The sequence below is a fragment of the Marmota monax genome, unplaced genomic scaffold, assembly GCF_021218885.2.
Source record: "Marmota monax isolate L192 unplaced genomic scaffold, Marmota_monax_Labrador192_F-V1.1 WCK01_AAM20220418_F8-fsc00136, whole genome shotgun sequence".
In the NCBI taxonomy this organism is placed as follows: Eukaryota; Metazoa; Chordata; class Mammalia; order Rodentia; family Sciuridae; genus Marmota; species Marmota monax.
The window spans coordinates 4,241,880-4,255,723 of NW_026693905.1; the positions used below are offsets into that span (position 1 = coordinate 4,241,880).

Consider the following 13,844-nt stretch of genomic DNA (forward strand, 5'->3'; position numbering starts at 1 on the left):
GTTTTAGGTCTTATACTATGGTCTTTAATCCACTTTCAGTTAGTTTTTATATGTGGTGTTAGGTAAGGATCCAACTTAATCCTTTTTTTTTTAAAGAGAGAGAGAGAGAGAGAGCGCGAGCAAGAGAGAGAAAATTTTAATATTTATTTTTTAGTTTTCGGCAAACACACATCTTTCTTTGTATGTGGTGCTGAGGATCGAACCCGGACTGCATGCATGCCAGGCGAGCACGCTACCGTTTGAGCCATATCCCCAGCCTCCAAATTCATTCTTTTGTGTGTGAATATCCAGTTTTCCCAGGACCACTGGATGAAAACAGTTCTTTCCCCATTGAAGGATCTTGGTATCTTTGTCAAATGACTAATATGCAAATATACAGTTTGTGAGTTCCCTATTATTTTCCTTTGGTCTACATCTCTGCCTTTATGCCACTACTACACTGTTTTGATTGCCATAGAAGTTTTTGAAATCAGGAAATGTGAATCTTTTATCTTTGTTCCTTTTTAATATTTTGTTGGCTATTGGTCTTTTGGGATTCTATGTGAATTTTAGGATTTTTTTTCCTTGTAAAAATGCTGTAGGAGTTTTATAAGGATTGTATTGAATCTGTTGATTACATTGGATAATATTAACATCTTAAAATATTGTCTTTCAGATTATGAAAATGAGATGTATTTCAATTTCTAATTTCTTTCAGTAATGTTTTGTAGTTTTCCTTGTATAAGTCTTTTACCTCTTTGGTTAAAAATTGTTATTATTATTTTATTCTTTTTAATACTATTGTAAATAGAGTTTTCTAATTTTCTTTTCAGATTGTTCATTGTTAGTATATAGAAATGTAACATTTGTTAACTTTTTAGGCTTCTATTTTGCTGAATTAATTTATGAATTCTGACAGTTTTTTGTGGAATTTTTAGGATTTTCTACAACATCTGAAAACTGATAATTTTACTTCTTTATTTACAATTTTGATGCCATTTATTTCTTGTCCAATTACCCTAACTAGAACTTCTAGTACTATGTTGAATAGAGGTGGTATTCATTTTTCCTTAATTGTGAAGCAGTAAAGCCATCAAGTTCAGAGCTTTTCTTTGTTAGGAGATGTTTGATTACTCACTCAGTCTTCTTCCTAGTTATAAGTTGATTTAAAGTAAAATCAACTGGTTACTGTTTTCCTTTTTACAGTTCCTTTATTTGTTTTTTGTTTTTTAAAGAGATTCCTTTATTTTTTTTAATGGGCCTTTATTTTGTTCATTTATTTATACACAGTGCTGAGAATCAAACCCAGTGCCTCACACATGCCAGGCAAGACCTCTACCACTGAGTCACAACCCCAGCTCTACAATTCCTTTATTTGTAAAGTTAGGTTGTTATTTCAGATTTTTGTTCTTTTTTAAAAAAATGTGTTTACTGCTATAAATTTCCCCCTTAGCACTACTCGCGCTGTATTCCATAAGTTTGGTGTGCTGCATTTTCATTTTCATTCATCTCTAAGTATTTTCTATTTTCCCTTGTGATTTTTTTTCTTTGATCAACTGGTTGTTTAAGTGTATATTGTATACATTCTACAAAATTTTTGAATTTTCTAGTTTTACTTCTATTATTTTGACTTCTAGTTGGAAAATATACTTTTTTTTGTAGTTGGACACAATAACTTTATTTTATTTATTTATTTTTATGTGGTGTTGAGGATCGAACCCAGGGCCTTGCACGTGTGAGGCGAGTGCTATACTGCTGAGCCATAACCCCAGCCCCTGAAAAATATACTTTTAATGATATCTTTCTTTTCAACATATGGTCTGTTCTGGAAAATGTCCCGTATTTAATAGAGAAGAACCTATATGCTGTTGTTGGGTAGAGTTCTACATATGTCTGTTAAATTCAGTTGCCTTATTGTATTGTTTAAGTACTGTGTGGACTTAATTCTGTTCTTTATTAAGAAGTGGGTAATAGAAATCTCCAACTGTTAGCATAGAACTTTTGATTCTCCCTTCAATTCTGTTAGTTCTTATTTCATACATATTGAAGTCTATTATTAATTGTATAAATGTTTATAATTGTTATATCTTATTATATTGTATTTTATTAATATATTATGCCCTTTATATCTTATTTTTTAATTTAGTCTATTTTGGCAGATATTAGTATAGCCATCCCTTCTCTTTCTTGGTTACTATTTGCATACATATTCCTGAAGTATTCCATTTAATAGTTTCAGACCATGGTTGACTATAGGTAACTAAAGTTGCTAAAAGAAAAACCAAAGATAAGTGGAGACTACTATATAGAATTCTTGGTGCAAAGATTTTTTTTGTTGTTGTTTCTTTGTTTTAGCACTTTGAATATTTTGCTCCACTGCTTTCTTGCTTACGGTTTCTGCTAATAATCTGTTGATGATATTACTGATAATCCCTTATAAGTTGCTTCTTTCTTGTTGCTTTCAAGATTCCTTTGTGTGTGTGTGTGTGTGTGTTTCACTAGTTTGATAATAATTTACTTCTGTGTGGATCTCTTTGATTTTATCTTACTTAGAGCTTGTTAGGAGCCTTGGGTATTCATGTCTTTCTTCAAATTTGGGAAGTTTTTTTTTAATTAGTTAATTTATTTGTTCTAATTTCTTATATATAACAGCAGAATGCATTTCAATTCATAGTACACAAATAGAGCACAATTTTTCATGTCTCTGTATACAAAGTAGAGTCATACCATTCGTGTCTTCATACATGTACTTAGGGTAATGGTATCCATCTCTTTCCACAATCTTTCCTACCCCCATACTCCCTAGCTTCCTCTCCTTCCCCTTTGCCCTATCCAAAGTTCCTCCTTTTCTCCCATGCCCCCCTAGCCCCCTTAAGGATCAGCATCCACTTATCAGAGAAAACATTTGGCCTTTCATTTTTGGTCTTGGCTTACTTCACTTAGCATCATATTCTCCAACTCCATCCATTTACCTGCAAATGCCGTGATTTTATTTTTTTAATGCTGAGTAATATTCTATTATGTGTATATACCATAGTTTCTTTATCCATCATCTATTGAAGGACATCTACGTTGGTTCTATAATTTAGCTATTGTGAATGGTGCTGCTATAAACATTAATATGGCTGTGTCACTATAGTATGATGATTTTAAGTTCTCTGGGTGTATGCTGAGGAGTGAGAAAGATGGGTCAAATGATAGTTCCGTTCCAGGATTTCTAAGGAATCTCCATACTGCTTTCCAGATTGATTGTATCAATTTTCAGTCCCACCCACCAATGTTCAAGAGTGTGCCTTTTCCCCCTACATCTTCACCAACACTTATTGTTGCTGGTATTTTTAATAACTGCCATTCTGACTGGAATGAGATGAAATCTTAGAGTAATTTTGATTTGCATTTCTCTAATTGCTGTAAATGTTATTACTTTGACTATTCTGGATCTTTGATTTTTCCAAATGAATTTCATAATTTCTTTTTCTATTTTTATGAGGAATGTCATTGGGATTTTGATTGGAATTGTATTAAATCTGTGTAGTCCTTTGGTAGTATGGTCATTTTGACAATATTAATTCTGCCTATCCAAGAACAGGGAAGATCTTTCCATTTTCTAAGTTCATTTTTAATTTCTTTATTAGAGTGTTCTGTAGTTTTAATTGTAGAGGTCTTTCATCTCTTTGGTTAAGTTGATTCCCAAGTTTTTTTTTTCTTTTTTTTGAGGCTATTGTGAATGGGGTAGTTTTTCTAATTTCTCTTTTGGAGGATTCATCACTGCTGTATAGAAATGCATTTGATTTATGGGTGTTGATTATATATCCTGCTATTTTGCTGAATTAATTTATTAGTTCTGGAAGTTTTCTGGTGGAATTTTTCAGGTCCTGTAAGTATAGAATCATTTCATTGGCAAATAGTGAAATAGTTTTGAGTTCTTCTTTTCCTATTTCTATCCCTTTAATTTCTTTCATTTGTCTAATTTTTCTGGCTAGAGTTTCAAGGACTGTGTTAAATAGAAGTGGTGAAAGAGGGCATCCCTGTCTTGTTCCAGTTTTTAGAGGGAATGCTTTCAATTTTTCTTCATTCAGAATGGTGTTGGCCTGCGGTTTAGCATAGATTGCTTTTACAATGTTAAGGTATGTTCCTATTATCCCTAGTTTTTCTAGTGTTTTGAACATGAAGAGGTGCTGTATTTTGTTGAATGCTTTTTCTGCATTTATTGAGATGATTGCATAATTCTTATATTTACATCTATTGATGTGATGGATTACATTTATTGATTTTCATATGTTGAACCAACTTTGCATCCCTGGGATGAACCCTACTCAATTGTGGTACGCTATCTTTTTAATATGTTTTGTATGCGATTTGCCAGAATTTTATTGAGAATTTTTGCATCTATGTTCATTAGAGATATTGATCTCAAGTATTCTTTCCTTGATGTGCCTTTGTCTGATTTTGGAATCAGGGTGATATCAGCCTCATAGAATGAATTTGGAAGTGTTCCTTCTTTTTCTATTTCATGGAATAATTTGAGGAGTATTGGTATTATTTCTTCTTTGAAGGTCTTTTAGAACTCAGCTGTGATTTTATCTGGTCCTGGGCTTTTCTTGGTTGGTAGGTATTTGATGGTGTATTCTATTTCATTGCTTGAAATTGATCTGTTTAACCTGTGTATATTGTCCTGATTCACTTTGGTTAATCACATGACTCTAGAAATTTGTCAATGTGTTTGATATTTTCTATTTATTGGAGTACAAAATTTCAAAATAGTTTTTAATTTTCTTCTGTATTTCTATAGTGTCTGTTGTGATATTTCCTTTTAAATCATGGATTTTAGTAATTTGAGTTTTCTGTCTCCTTCTCTTCATACCTTTCCCCAATCTCCTCCACTCCCCACTGTGATGCCCCAGGAAACCTCAGATATATTTTCTGTAAGTATAGACCATATTTGTATTTTTTGTAGTTTTTTATAACTACTGGACTCATAGCACACATTATTTTGTTTGAAAATGGCATAACATTTTGGGATTCATGATTTTGTATGCATTAATATTTTATTCCTTAGTGTATAGTATTCTATTTTATGGATATTTATCAATTTGTTAGTTTATCGACTCATTAGCATTTGGGTTGTTTACAGTTTTGAGCAAACTTCTGGTTTGTGATGGCCTTTGGCTCTTATACATATAGATTATCTTTTCTTTTTTATTTATTATTGTGAGATTATCACTAAGAATTGTGCTTCTTTGTAGGAATCCCATTTAGCTTCTTTGTAGCTAGATATACCTAGCTGGAAGGTGTATCTCAACCTAGCATACAATGAGTAAATGCTAGTAAATAAATATTTTTATAAGTTTTTGCATAGCCATACATTTTATTTTCCTTGATAAAATAAAGGTAGAATTATTGGGTCATAGAAAGTAGGTTTAAATCTTTAAGAAAACTGCAAAACTGTTTTTGAAAGTGACTATAATGCTCTATACTGTTGCCAATAAGGTATGAATATTTCCTTTCACACATGGCACTATTAGTCTTACATTTTGTCAACTTGATGAAAGTATAATGGTATCTCTTTGGTTTCATTGATTTTATTTTATTTTCTGATGACTAATGATGGAGAGGATTTTCTAACACTATTCATTTACTGTTTTTTTGCGAAGTATTTGTTTAAATCTTTTGCTCATCTTTTAACTGAGTTGTAATCCACTTATTATAGTCATCAGAGTACTTTGTATATTATGAACACATCATTTGTCAGACATATATTTTCTTCCACCATATGGTTTCCCTTTCCATTTCCTTAATTGTGTCTTTCAATAGGCAAATTTCTTAATTTTGATGCAATCCAGTCTGTCAGTTATTTTGTTTTATTTTTTGTGCTGTGTCCTTTCTAAGACACAAAGATAACAAAGGTAGCAAATATTTTTCTTTATGTTTTTTCCTAAAGTATCTTAAAAGCTTTGGATTTTATTCATAGTTCCATGGTTAGTTTGAATTAATTTTAATGTATGTTTAGAGTTAGGAGAACCTAAGTACATCCCAACAGAAGAATTGCTGATTGATTTTCTAAACTGATATCTGGATGATTCAACACCATTCCATAAAAATACCATGTTGCCCATTTTACTAACTTTTTATCTTTGTAAAAAAATCAATTGGCCATCTATCTATCTATCTATATCTATATCTATATCTATCTATCTATATATATCATCTATATCTATATCTATAGGTTTGTTTCTATATGTTTTATTTTTTCCGTTGATTTTTTTTACCTGCATTCCCATCTCTATGTCAAAATTACACTGCCTTGACAGTTTTATAATGAACTTTGATAGTAGATAGAGTAAGCTCTCCAACTTTGTTCTTTTTCAAAATCATTTCAGTGATTAGATCTTTTATTTCCATAGAAAGTTTAGTATTAACTTGTTATTTTATATAAAGCTTTCTTTTGGTATTTTATTTCAGATTATATTCAATGTGTAGAGAATTTACATTTTATCAATATGGGATATTGGAGTCAATGAATGTGTATTATTTCCATTTATTTAGATCTTTAATTTTTTTCTTAGAAATTTTTTGTGGGTTTTAAGTGTAAAGGTTTTTCCTTTTTTTTTCTTTCTCTTTTTCTTTCTTTCTTTTTTTTTTTTAACTTTGCTAGTCTTCATTACCTGATTATAAGAGTTGATTTCCGAATGTTGGTGGAGTATCCTGTGATCTTTCTAGATTCTTGTTAGAACTGGTAGCCTTTATATAAGTTACTTAAAGTTTCTCATTCTAAGAAAACTCATGACTATGTATTGTATGAGTAAGATAATGATATCTGTGTTTTTTAAAAATTTCTTTTTCTTCCTTTATTGCATAGGCTAGGAACTTTGGTTTAATTCTAAGTAGAAATTGTCTTTTAACTATCTCTGTCTTTGTCTTTCTCCATTTTATTTATTCAGTGTCTAATAGATAATCATGTTCAATATTCTGTCTACCTGGATCTTAACATTACTTTTTTTTTTTTTTTTTGGTACTGGCGATTAAACCTGTGGTCTAGCATATGTTTGGCAATTCTGCCACTGAGCTATATCCCCATCTCTTTATAAATTTTGAGATAACGTCTTATTGTGTCATTCAAGCTGGCCTCGATTTTGTAGCCCTTTTGCCTCCGCCTCTGAGTAGCTGAGATTATAGTCATGTACCACCATACCCAGCTTAATATATTACTTTTGGTGATGATATAACAACAGTAAGCTATAATGGAATGTCTAAAATACACAAGGAACTATTTTAAGCAATTTACATGTATTATTTCATTTAAAATTTACAAGACCTTAATTATTGGTAAGCATGAAATTCATTTTTACAAATCAGGGTATTAGGAATAAAGAGAAAGTACATTACCAGAGGTAAAAAATCTTAAAATAAGTTATAGTGTTTTCCTTATATGATAAATAGCTATAATATAAGGGAGAAAATAAACATATAACAAGTATGATTATAGTGCTATGGGACTTATGATGAAGGAAAAGTCCTGGAGATGCACTTGAATGTTTGCTTGAGGAATTAATTAATCAGATTATATTTAAAGTATTTCTCTAGGATTATAATTCAGTATAGAATATATATTTCTTGGGGCTATGGAAATAGCTCAGTGGTAAAGCATCTGCCTAGCATGCATGAGGTCCAGAGTTCAATCCCCATCACCACATAAAAAGCAAACAACAATAATAAAAAAAATGATATTTAAAAAAATATATATTTTTTTCATTTCAGTAATGTCATGATAACATAGTATATGATACATCAGTGAAGAAAGGGTGTGGGAGGGAATTGTTTTCTAGCAGTTCTAGTATGTAATCAAGATGAGAACAGAGTAATGTATAATAGTAACTCTGGAGGTAAATATTAAGATATAAGAAAATTACCAGAAAGATTTTATGTGGGGATAGAGATAAAAGCCACATATTCTCAAAGACCACTTCATGCTTTGAGCCTAATGATCACTTAGAATGTATGTTTTTGAAGAATAAGATGACCCTTGTGGTGCCTTTTCAAATCATATACTTGTGACAATTACCAAAATTCTTCCCACACCTCTGCCCTGCACAAACACATACATAGACATAGGAAAATATTGGTCATTGGTTATGTTTTCAGTATCCCCCAAGTGATTAGAATTTTAATCCTTCTCTTCCCTTAGTTATTGATCTGCAATTTCCTAAAAAGGCTTAATTTATAGGAAATTTGACAAAATGAACCTTTTCACAGATTGACAATTTTTATTGGACATTGATGTTGAGATATTTTAAAGGAGTTGGAAATATAAGGTATTAGAGAAATTAGATCTCTAACAAGATATAGATTTGGAGTTATTTCAGTATCGATGACAATTAAATCAAATGTTAAAAAAATTTTAAATAAGATTTATTCTTTTCTCTTTTCTTTTTATTTTCTTCCCTCTCTCCTTCACTCTTTCCCTTCTTTCCTTTCACAAATAGTCAGACATCTAATATGTGCTTAGGATACACAGTGGTAAATAAAAACTTGCAGAGTTATCACATTTTTAGGGACTTCAGTTTAATGGGGATAAAAATTAAGCACATCATGACACATAAATAAATGCCATATTAATTCCAGCCAGGGAAATTTTAACATGGTATTTTCCTAGCTTAAAAATACATTGCTTCCCTAAAATTATAGGCTGCTTGATACTTGACGTATTGAAAATTATAGGCTGCTTTTGAAATTCTGTTTTCCCATAGAAATAATAATATGAAGAGTTCTCATGTAATCCCATAAAGTCCTATTTAACTATTGCTAAATATCTCTTTGTAACTTTGTTTTTGTGGGCAGATTCTTTCAATGTGGTGATATAGGAGACATGCTGAAGATAATGTTATTATATTGATTGGAATTAGACTGAAAGAAAAAGCTGAAAAGAAAAGGAATCAGTCTTTGAACAATATGATTAGTCCATCCACACCTAGGGTCTGCACATGAATAAAGACTAATACATTCTAGGTTATATCATGAGTTTATATTCTGATAAGGGAGAGAGAACATGTAAACCATTAGATGCAATATGACGTATTATGTCCAGGAATCCATGTTTTTAATAAGATGTAGAACTAACAGACTACTTAGTAAGGGTCAGAGAAAACATGAAGAGAAATAAGTGATATCTCAGTATGCATTGGAGGATAAATAGTACTTACTTGATGAACTGATATAAGTAGAGAGAGACATTCCTTTAAGGTTTGAAGGCATAAAAGAATACAATTTCAGGAATGGCAATACAGTATTCAAAGGAACTAAAATTGTGAGTCATACAGGAATGGGAGAGAAAGCTAGGAAAGTATGATTATGTAATGCCTCATAGGACATGGTTGTGATGTCTGCAGGAAGATGAATAGAAGTATAGACATAAAATTTCATACTTAGGGCCTATTCGATTTGAAGGAGCCATGTTCAAGAAGTTTCCTGATGGGAGTTGGGAAGAGGGGTGCACTCCTGTAATGTCAGTGACTCAGGAGGTTGAGGCAGGAGGGTCCCAAGTTCAAGGCCAACTTCAGCAACTTAGTAAGATCTTTATATAGCAATATAGCAAGATGCTGTCTCAAAAAAATAAATAAATAAATAAAAGATATAAGCCAGTAGTGGTATAGTGCTCCTAGGTTCAATCCCCAGCACCAAAAAAAAAAAAAAAAAGTTACTTGATGGAAATTTTTTTCATCTATTTTTAAAATTTTTGAATTTGTTTTAATTAGTTCTACATGACAGTAGAATGACAGTAAAATGCATTTATACACTTTGACATACATAAATTGGGTATAATTTCTAATTTTTCTGATTGTACATGCTATAGAATCACATCAGTCATACAGTCATATGAAATTTTATATTAAATTTAATATACTTACTTTTTTCCTCACTCATTCTTTTCAGGATCCTTCAGTTATATTGATTTTCTAATCCTTTGAAGATCACCAGATAATCTTTCTGTTGTAGGGACAGACAAGTGAAGGCACCAAAGATGGCAGGAAACAGTTTTTTGGCTGCAGCCAGGTTCAGAGGGCACAGCTTTTACTGTAATCAATCAATCCCCTAAGTTAAGGTAGTTTCAGAATTTTATACCCAGCATGTAAGGGGAGGGGCTCAGAAGTTCACAGTCTGCAAAAGTTCGCATAAAAGCAGTTTTTTCGTTCACTGTTTTGGGCAACACCTGAGAAAGGGAGACTTCTTCTCCCCTTTCTTTCCTCTCCAACCAGCTGTTACCATGGAGCCCAATTGGTATCTTCTCTTATCTTAAAAATGTAGACATCTCTGTGAAGCCCAGCTCAAGGCCAGAGGCCTTGTTTGCATATTTCTACAAACTACTATACTGGATACATTTGTGAAAAACTAGTAAGGAGGTGTCTAGCACCTGGAGTGCTGATATTTTCCCGGCCAAGTAAAACAGGGCAATGGTTTATCTACATGGAACTCTTTTGCAGAGACTCTTTTGCTGACAGTCCCAAAGTCAGCCATGGTGAAGATTTCTGGAGAAGCCCAGTTAAGACTTTTCTGTGGAGAAAGGGGGTAACACTACATTTCCTCTTGATCATTTTCTTTAGTGGATATAATATCACATTCATTCTTAAAAAATATTTATTTTATTTCTTAGTTTTAGGTGGACATAATATCTTTATTTAACATTTATGTGGTTCTGAGGATCAAACCCAGTGCCTCATACATGCTAGGCAAGCACTCTACCACTGAGCCACAACCCCAGCCCCCACATTCATTTTTATAGTAAATACAGTTCTAAGAATACATCAAGCATAAAACAACTTGGAAATTTCCAAGAATATGAGTTCCCAGTTAAATTGATGACTGAGTTTTATATTTGAATCTAGAAAGTCTGATTCATAATCCTTTCACTTGAGAAAAGATTTTTTTTTTTTTTTTGTGGTGCTGGAGATTGAACCCATAGCCTTTTGCATATGAGGCAAGTACTCTACCAACTGAGAGAAAGGATATTTTAATATTCTATATATCCTAACAATACTAGGTAATTGGTGTTTAAATTTTTTTAAAAGCTTGATCATATGTTTTTATAATGCCTATAAATGATTTTAAGGAAAGAAATCTAACTTCCCAGTGATGGTTGATATGACCTTATGTTTCTCTTTATTTAGGTTAGATTTGTATCTAGCCCTTTGTTCTCTTAAAAATAGTATTACAAGGGCTGGGTTGAGCACTTGCTGAGCACATGTGAGGCACTGGATTTGATTCTCAACACCACATATAAATAAATAAAATAAAGGTCTATCAAAAACTAAAAAAAAAAAAAATTTAAATAGTATTATGAGGACTGGAGGTGTACTTTGGTGATAGAGAACTTGCCTCGAATGGACTAGGTCCTGGATTTAATTCCCAATTCAACAACAACAACAAAAATAACATTATGTTTATTTTTTAGAAAATACCAAACAAATATGCTATTGGAACACAATATTTGTTTTATTTTCATAGTTTCTCTTTAAATTTCTTAGGAATTAATCATGATGTTTAATTTTTTTATTTACAGTTTAGTTGACCTATTATGCTACATAGGGAAAACAATACTTTCTTTGCTCTTATAGCTTCTTGAGTTACTGTAAAAAAAATTAATTGAAAAATGGCTCTCACATTGTGTATTTTGGTAATTTAAAATTTTTCATTTAAATGTTTGCTTGAGATTAGCTTTGGTGGCTTTATGTGAATAAAAAAGATGTTATTGAGGCTATTGTTTATTTTTCCACACTGGGTTTCTCTCCTCTCTCTCTCTTTCCATATGATATAGAGGATCAAACTTAGGGGTGCTCTTCTGCTGAGCTATATCCTCTAGCCCTTTTAATTTTTCTAAATTTTGAGACAGGTTCTCTCTAAATTGCTAACGTTGATATTGACTTGAGATTCTCCTGCCTTGTCCTCCTGGGTCTCTGGATTTATAGGCCTAACACATAGTGTTTTCTCTTTGAGGACTTTGGGGGTGTTGGGCAGTGGGCAGTGGAAGGCCTAGCATTATTATCAGGAACTATTGTCTTTTCTAGAACAGTTGATTTGCTTTAATCTTACACTAGAGTTTTTACTTCTCTGTTATTATATGTAACTCGTTTTCTAAAAAGATTCCAGATCTTTGCTATTTATCTTATATCTATCATTAGATATTCTTCTAATATCTAGGATAGTCTAGTATCTAGAAATAAAGCATTCTTTACCTAATTTTTTTGAGTCTTGAACCCAGGACACTCTACCACTGCATTCCATCTCCAGCACTTTCTCATTTTTTCAGACAGGGTCTCACTAAGTTGCTGAGGTTGTCCTTGAACTTGTGATCCTTCTTCCTTAGCCTCCTGGCGTAGCTGGGATTACTACAACTGATTTCTTTTCCTAAGTTTTTAGGAACAGACTCTTAATTCTCTATATTGTCCCCAAAAGATTTAATCTTTATCCCTTTCTATGTTCTTGGATCATCATGGCCAACAACATGTGGTGGGTCATCATGGACCTCTCATTTTTCACATGCTAAATTTTGTCTAGGTCAATATTTTAAGGGAAAAAATAGATGATAGAGGTGAATATGTCTCCCTAATTGCATTTTTAAAACATCATTCTTATTGTGCTAATTGTAGGAGCTCCTCTTCTTATATAAAGATATGTTCTGAAGGTTTGGAAACTGGGCTTTTGATATTCAAAATAGATTTTTCCATAGAAGTAATACAGTAAGTATGGCAATTATGAAATAAATCTGATCTGAAATAGAATGGCCCGTAATATAAACTACAATCAAACCAAAGGGAATTGTAATTAAATTGATATGATAATAAAAACTTGTGCTGCTTTTGCATGCAGGTGCTTATGGAAAACCTTGTGAGAGACTTAGAAAAATTTTAAATGAATACTTTTAGCTAGCTTTTGAGATTGATGATACTGTATCTATTGTATCTAGGTCCTGGATTTGATTCCCAACAAATTTGAGGAAACATATTCAAAAGAAGTTCTTGATAGTCATATTTTTGTATTCCAAGAAAATAGTCATTGAGATCAATGATTAGATCTCCTTTTTTGAAAAGTTGACATACAATCACTATATTACTTTTTAAAAAGTAACACGTTTGCTATTTTTACCAAACATCAATTGTAATGTGTTACTACAGAATAATAAATACTACAGGTATTTAGATCCCCCCTCTTTCCTTCAGTTCCTTACAATTCAGCAATATGGAAAACAATAATGACAAACACCACAGGACAGTTTTAGGACAGTTAAGGAAATCTACATAAGGGGTATTTAGGTAATACTTCTGTAGCAGTATCAAATTCCTTGAGTGTGATAATGCTATTGTAATAATAAAGTAAAATGTCCTTGTTCTTATGTGATCCATGCTGACATATTTCGGAATAAAGTATCAAGACACCAGCAAACTTACTTTCAAGTGGTTCAGAATAATAAGTGTACATAAAGCAAAGGAGGCAAGATGTTGATTAAAAAAAAAAAAAACACATACGAGTTGAAAGACTGAGTATTTATTATTAACACAGCTACCCTATAAACAGCAAGAACTCCAATTGGACTTTTTCTCCAGGTGCATTCCAGCTCCCTGGGTTTATAGGACTGAAACATAGTGTTTTCTCTGTGAGGACCTTGGGGGTGTTGGGAAGTGGCCAGTGGGAGGCCTAGCATTATTATTAGGAACTATTGTCTTTTCTGGAACATATAATTAAAAACCTTATAAGCGTCTCTAGGATAGTTGAAGCCATATGTGTTAAATTAATTGCATACATTTTATTTTATTTGAATGCTCCTTGGATATCTCAAACTTGAAGACTTTTAAGCTGATTGTGGGTTTTTTTAA

The 13,844-nt window shown here is 32.1% G+C and overlaps 1 protein-coding gene across 6 annotated transcripts in view; it reads left to right on the top strand.

Annotated features, from left to right (window-relative positions):
- Positions 1-13,844, top strand: part of Kansl1l (KAT8 regulatory NSL complex subunit 1 like) — a 134,940-nt gene that overhangs the window by 40,546 nt on the left and 80,550 nt on the right. For 4 of the 6 annotated variants that reach the window (XM_058585188.1, XM_058585191.1, XM_058585189.1 and 1 more), the window contains exon 4: positions 4,884-4,904. The exons of the other annotated variants lie outside the window; for them this stretch is intronic. In XM_058585188.1, coding sequence (XP_058441171.1) covers positions 4,884-4,904 — 21 coding nt within the window. The remainder of the gene's footprint in view (positions 1-4,883; positions 4,905-13,844) is intronic. 6 annotated transcript variants of the gene reach the window in all.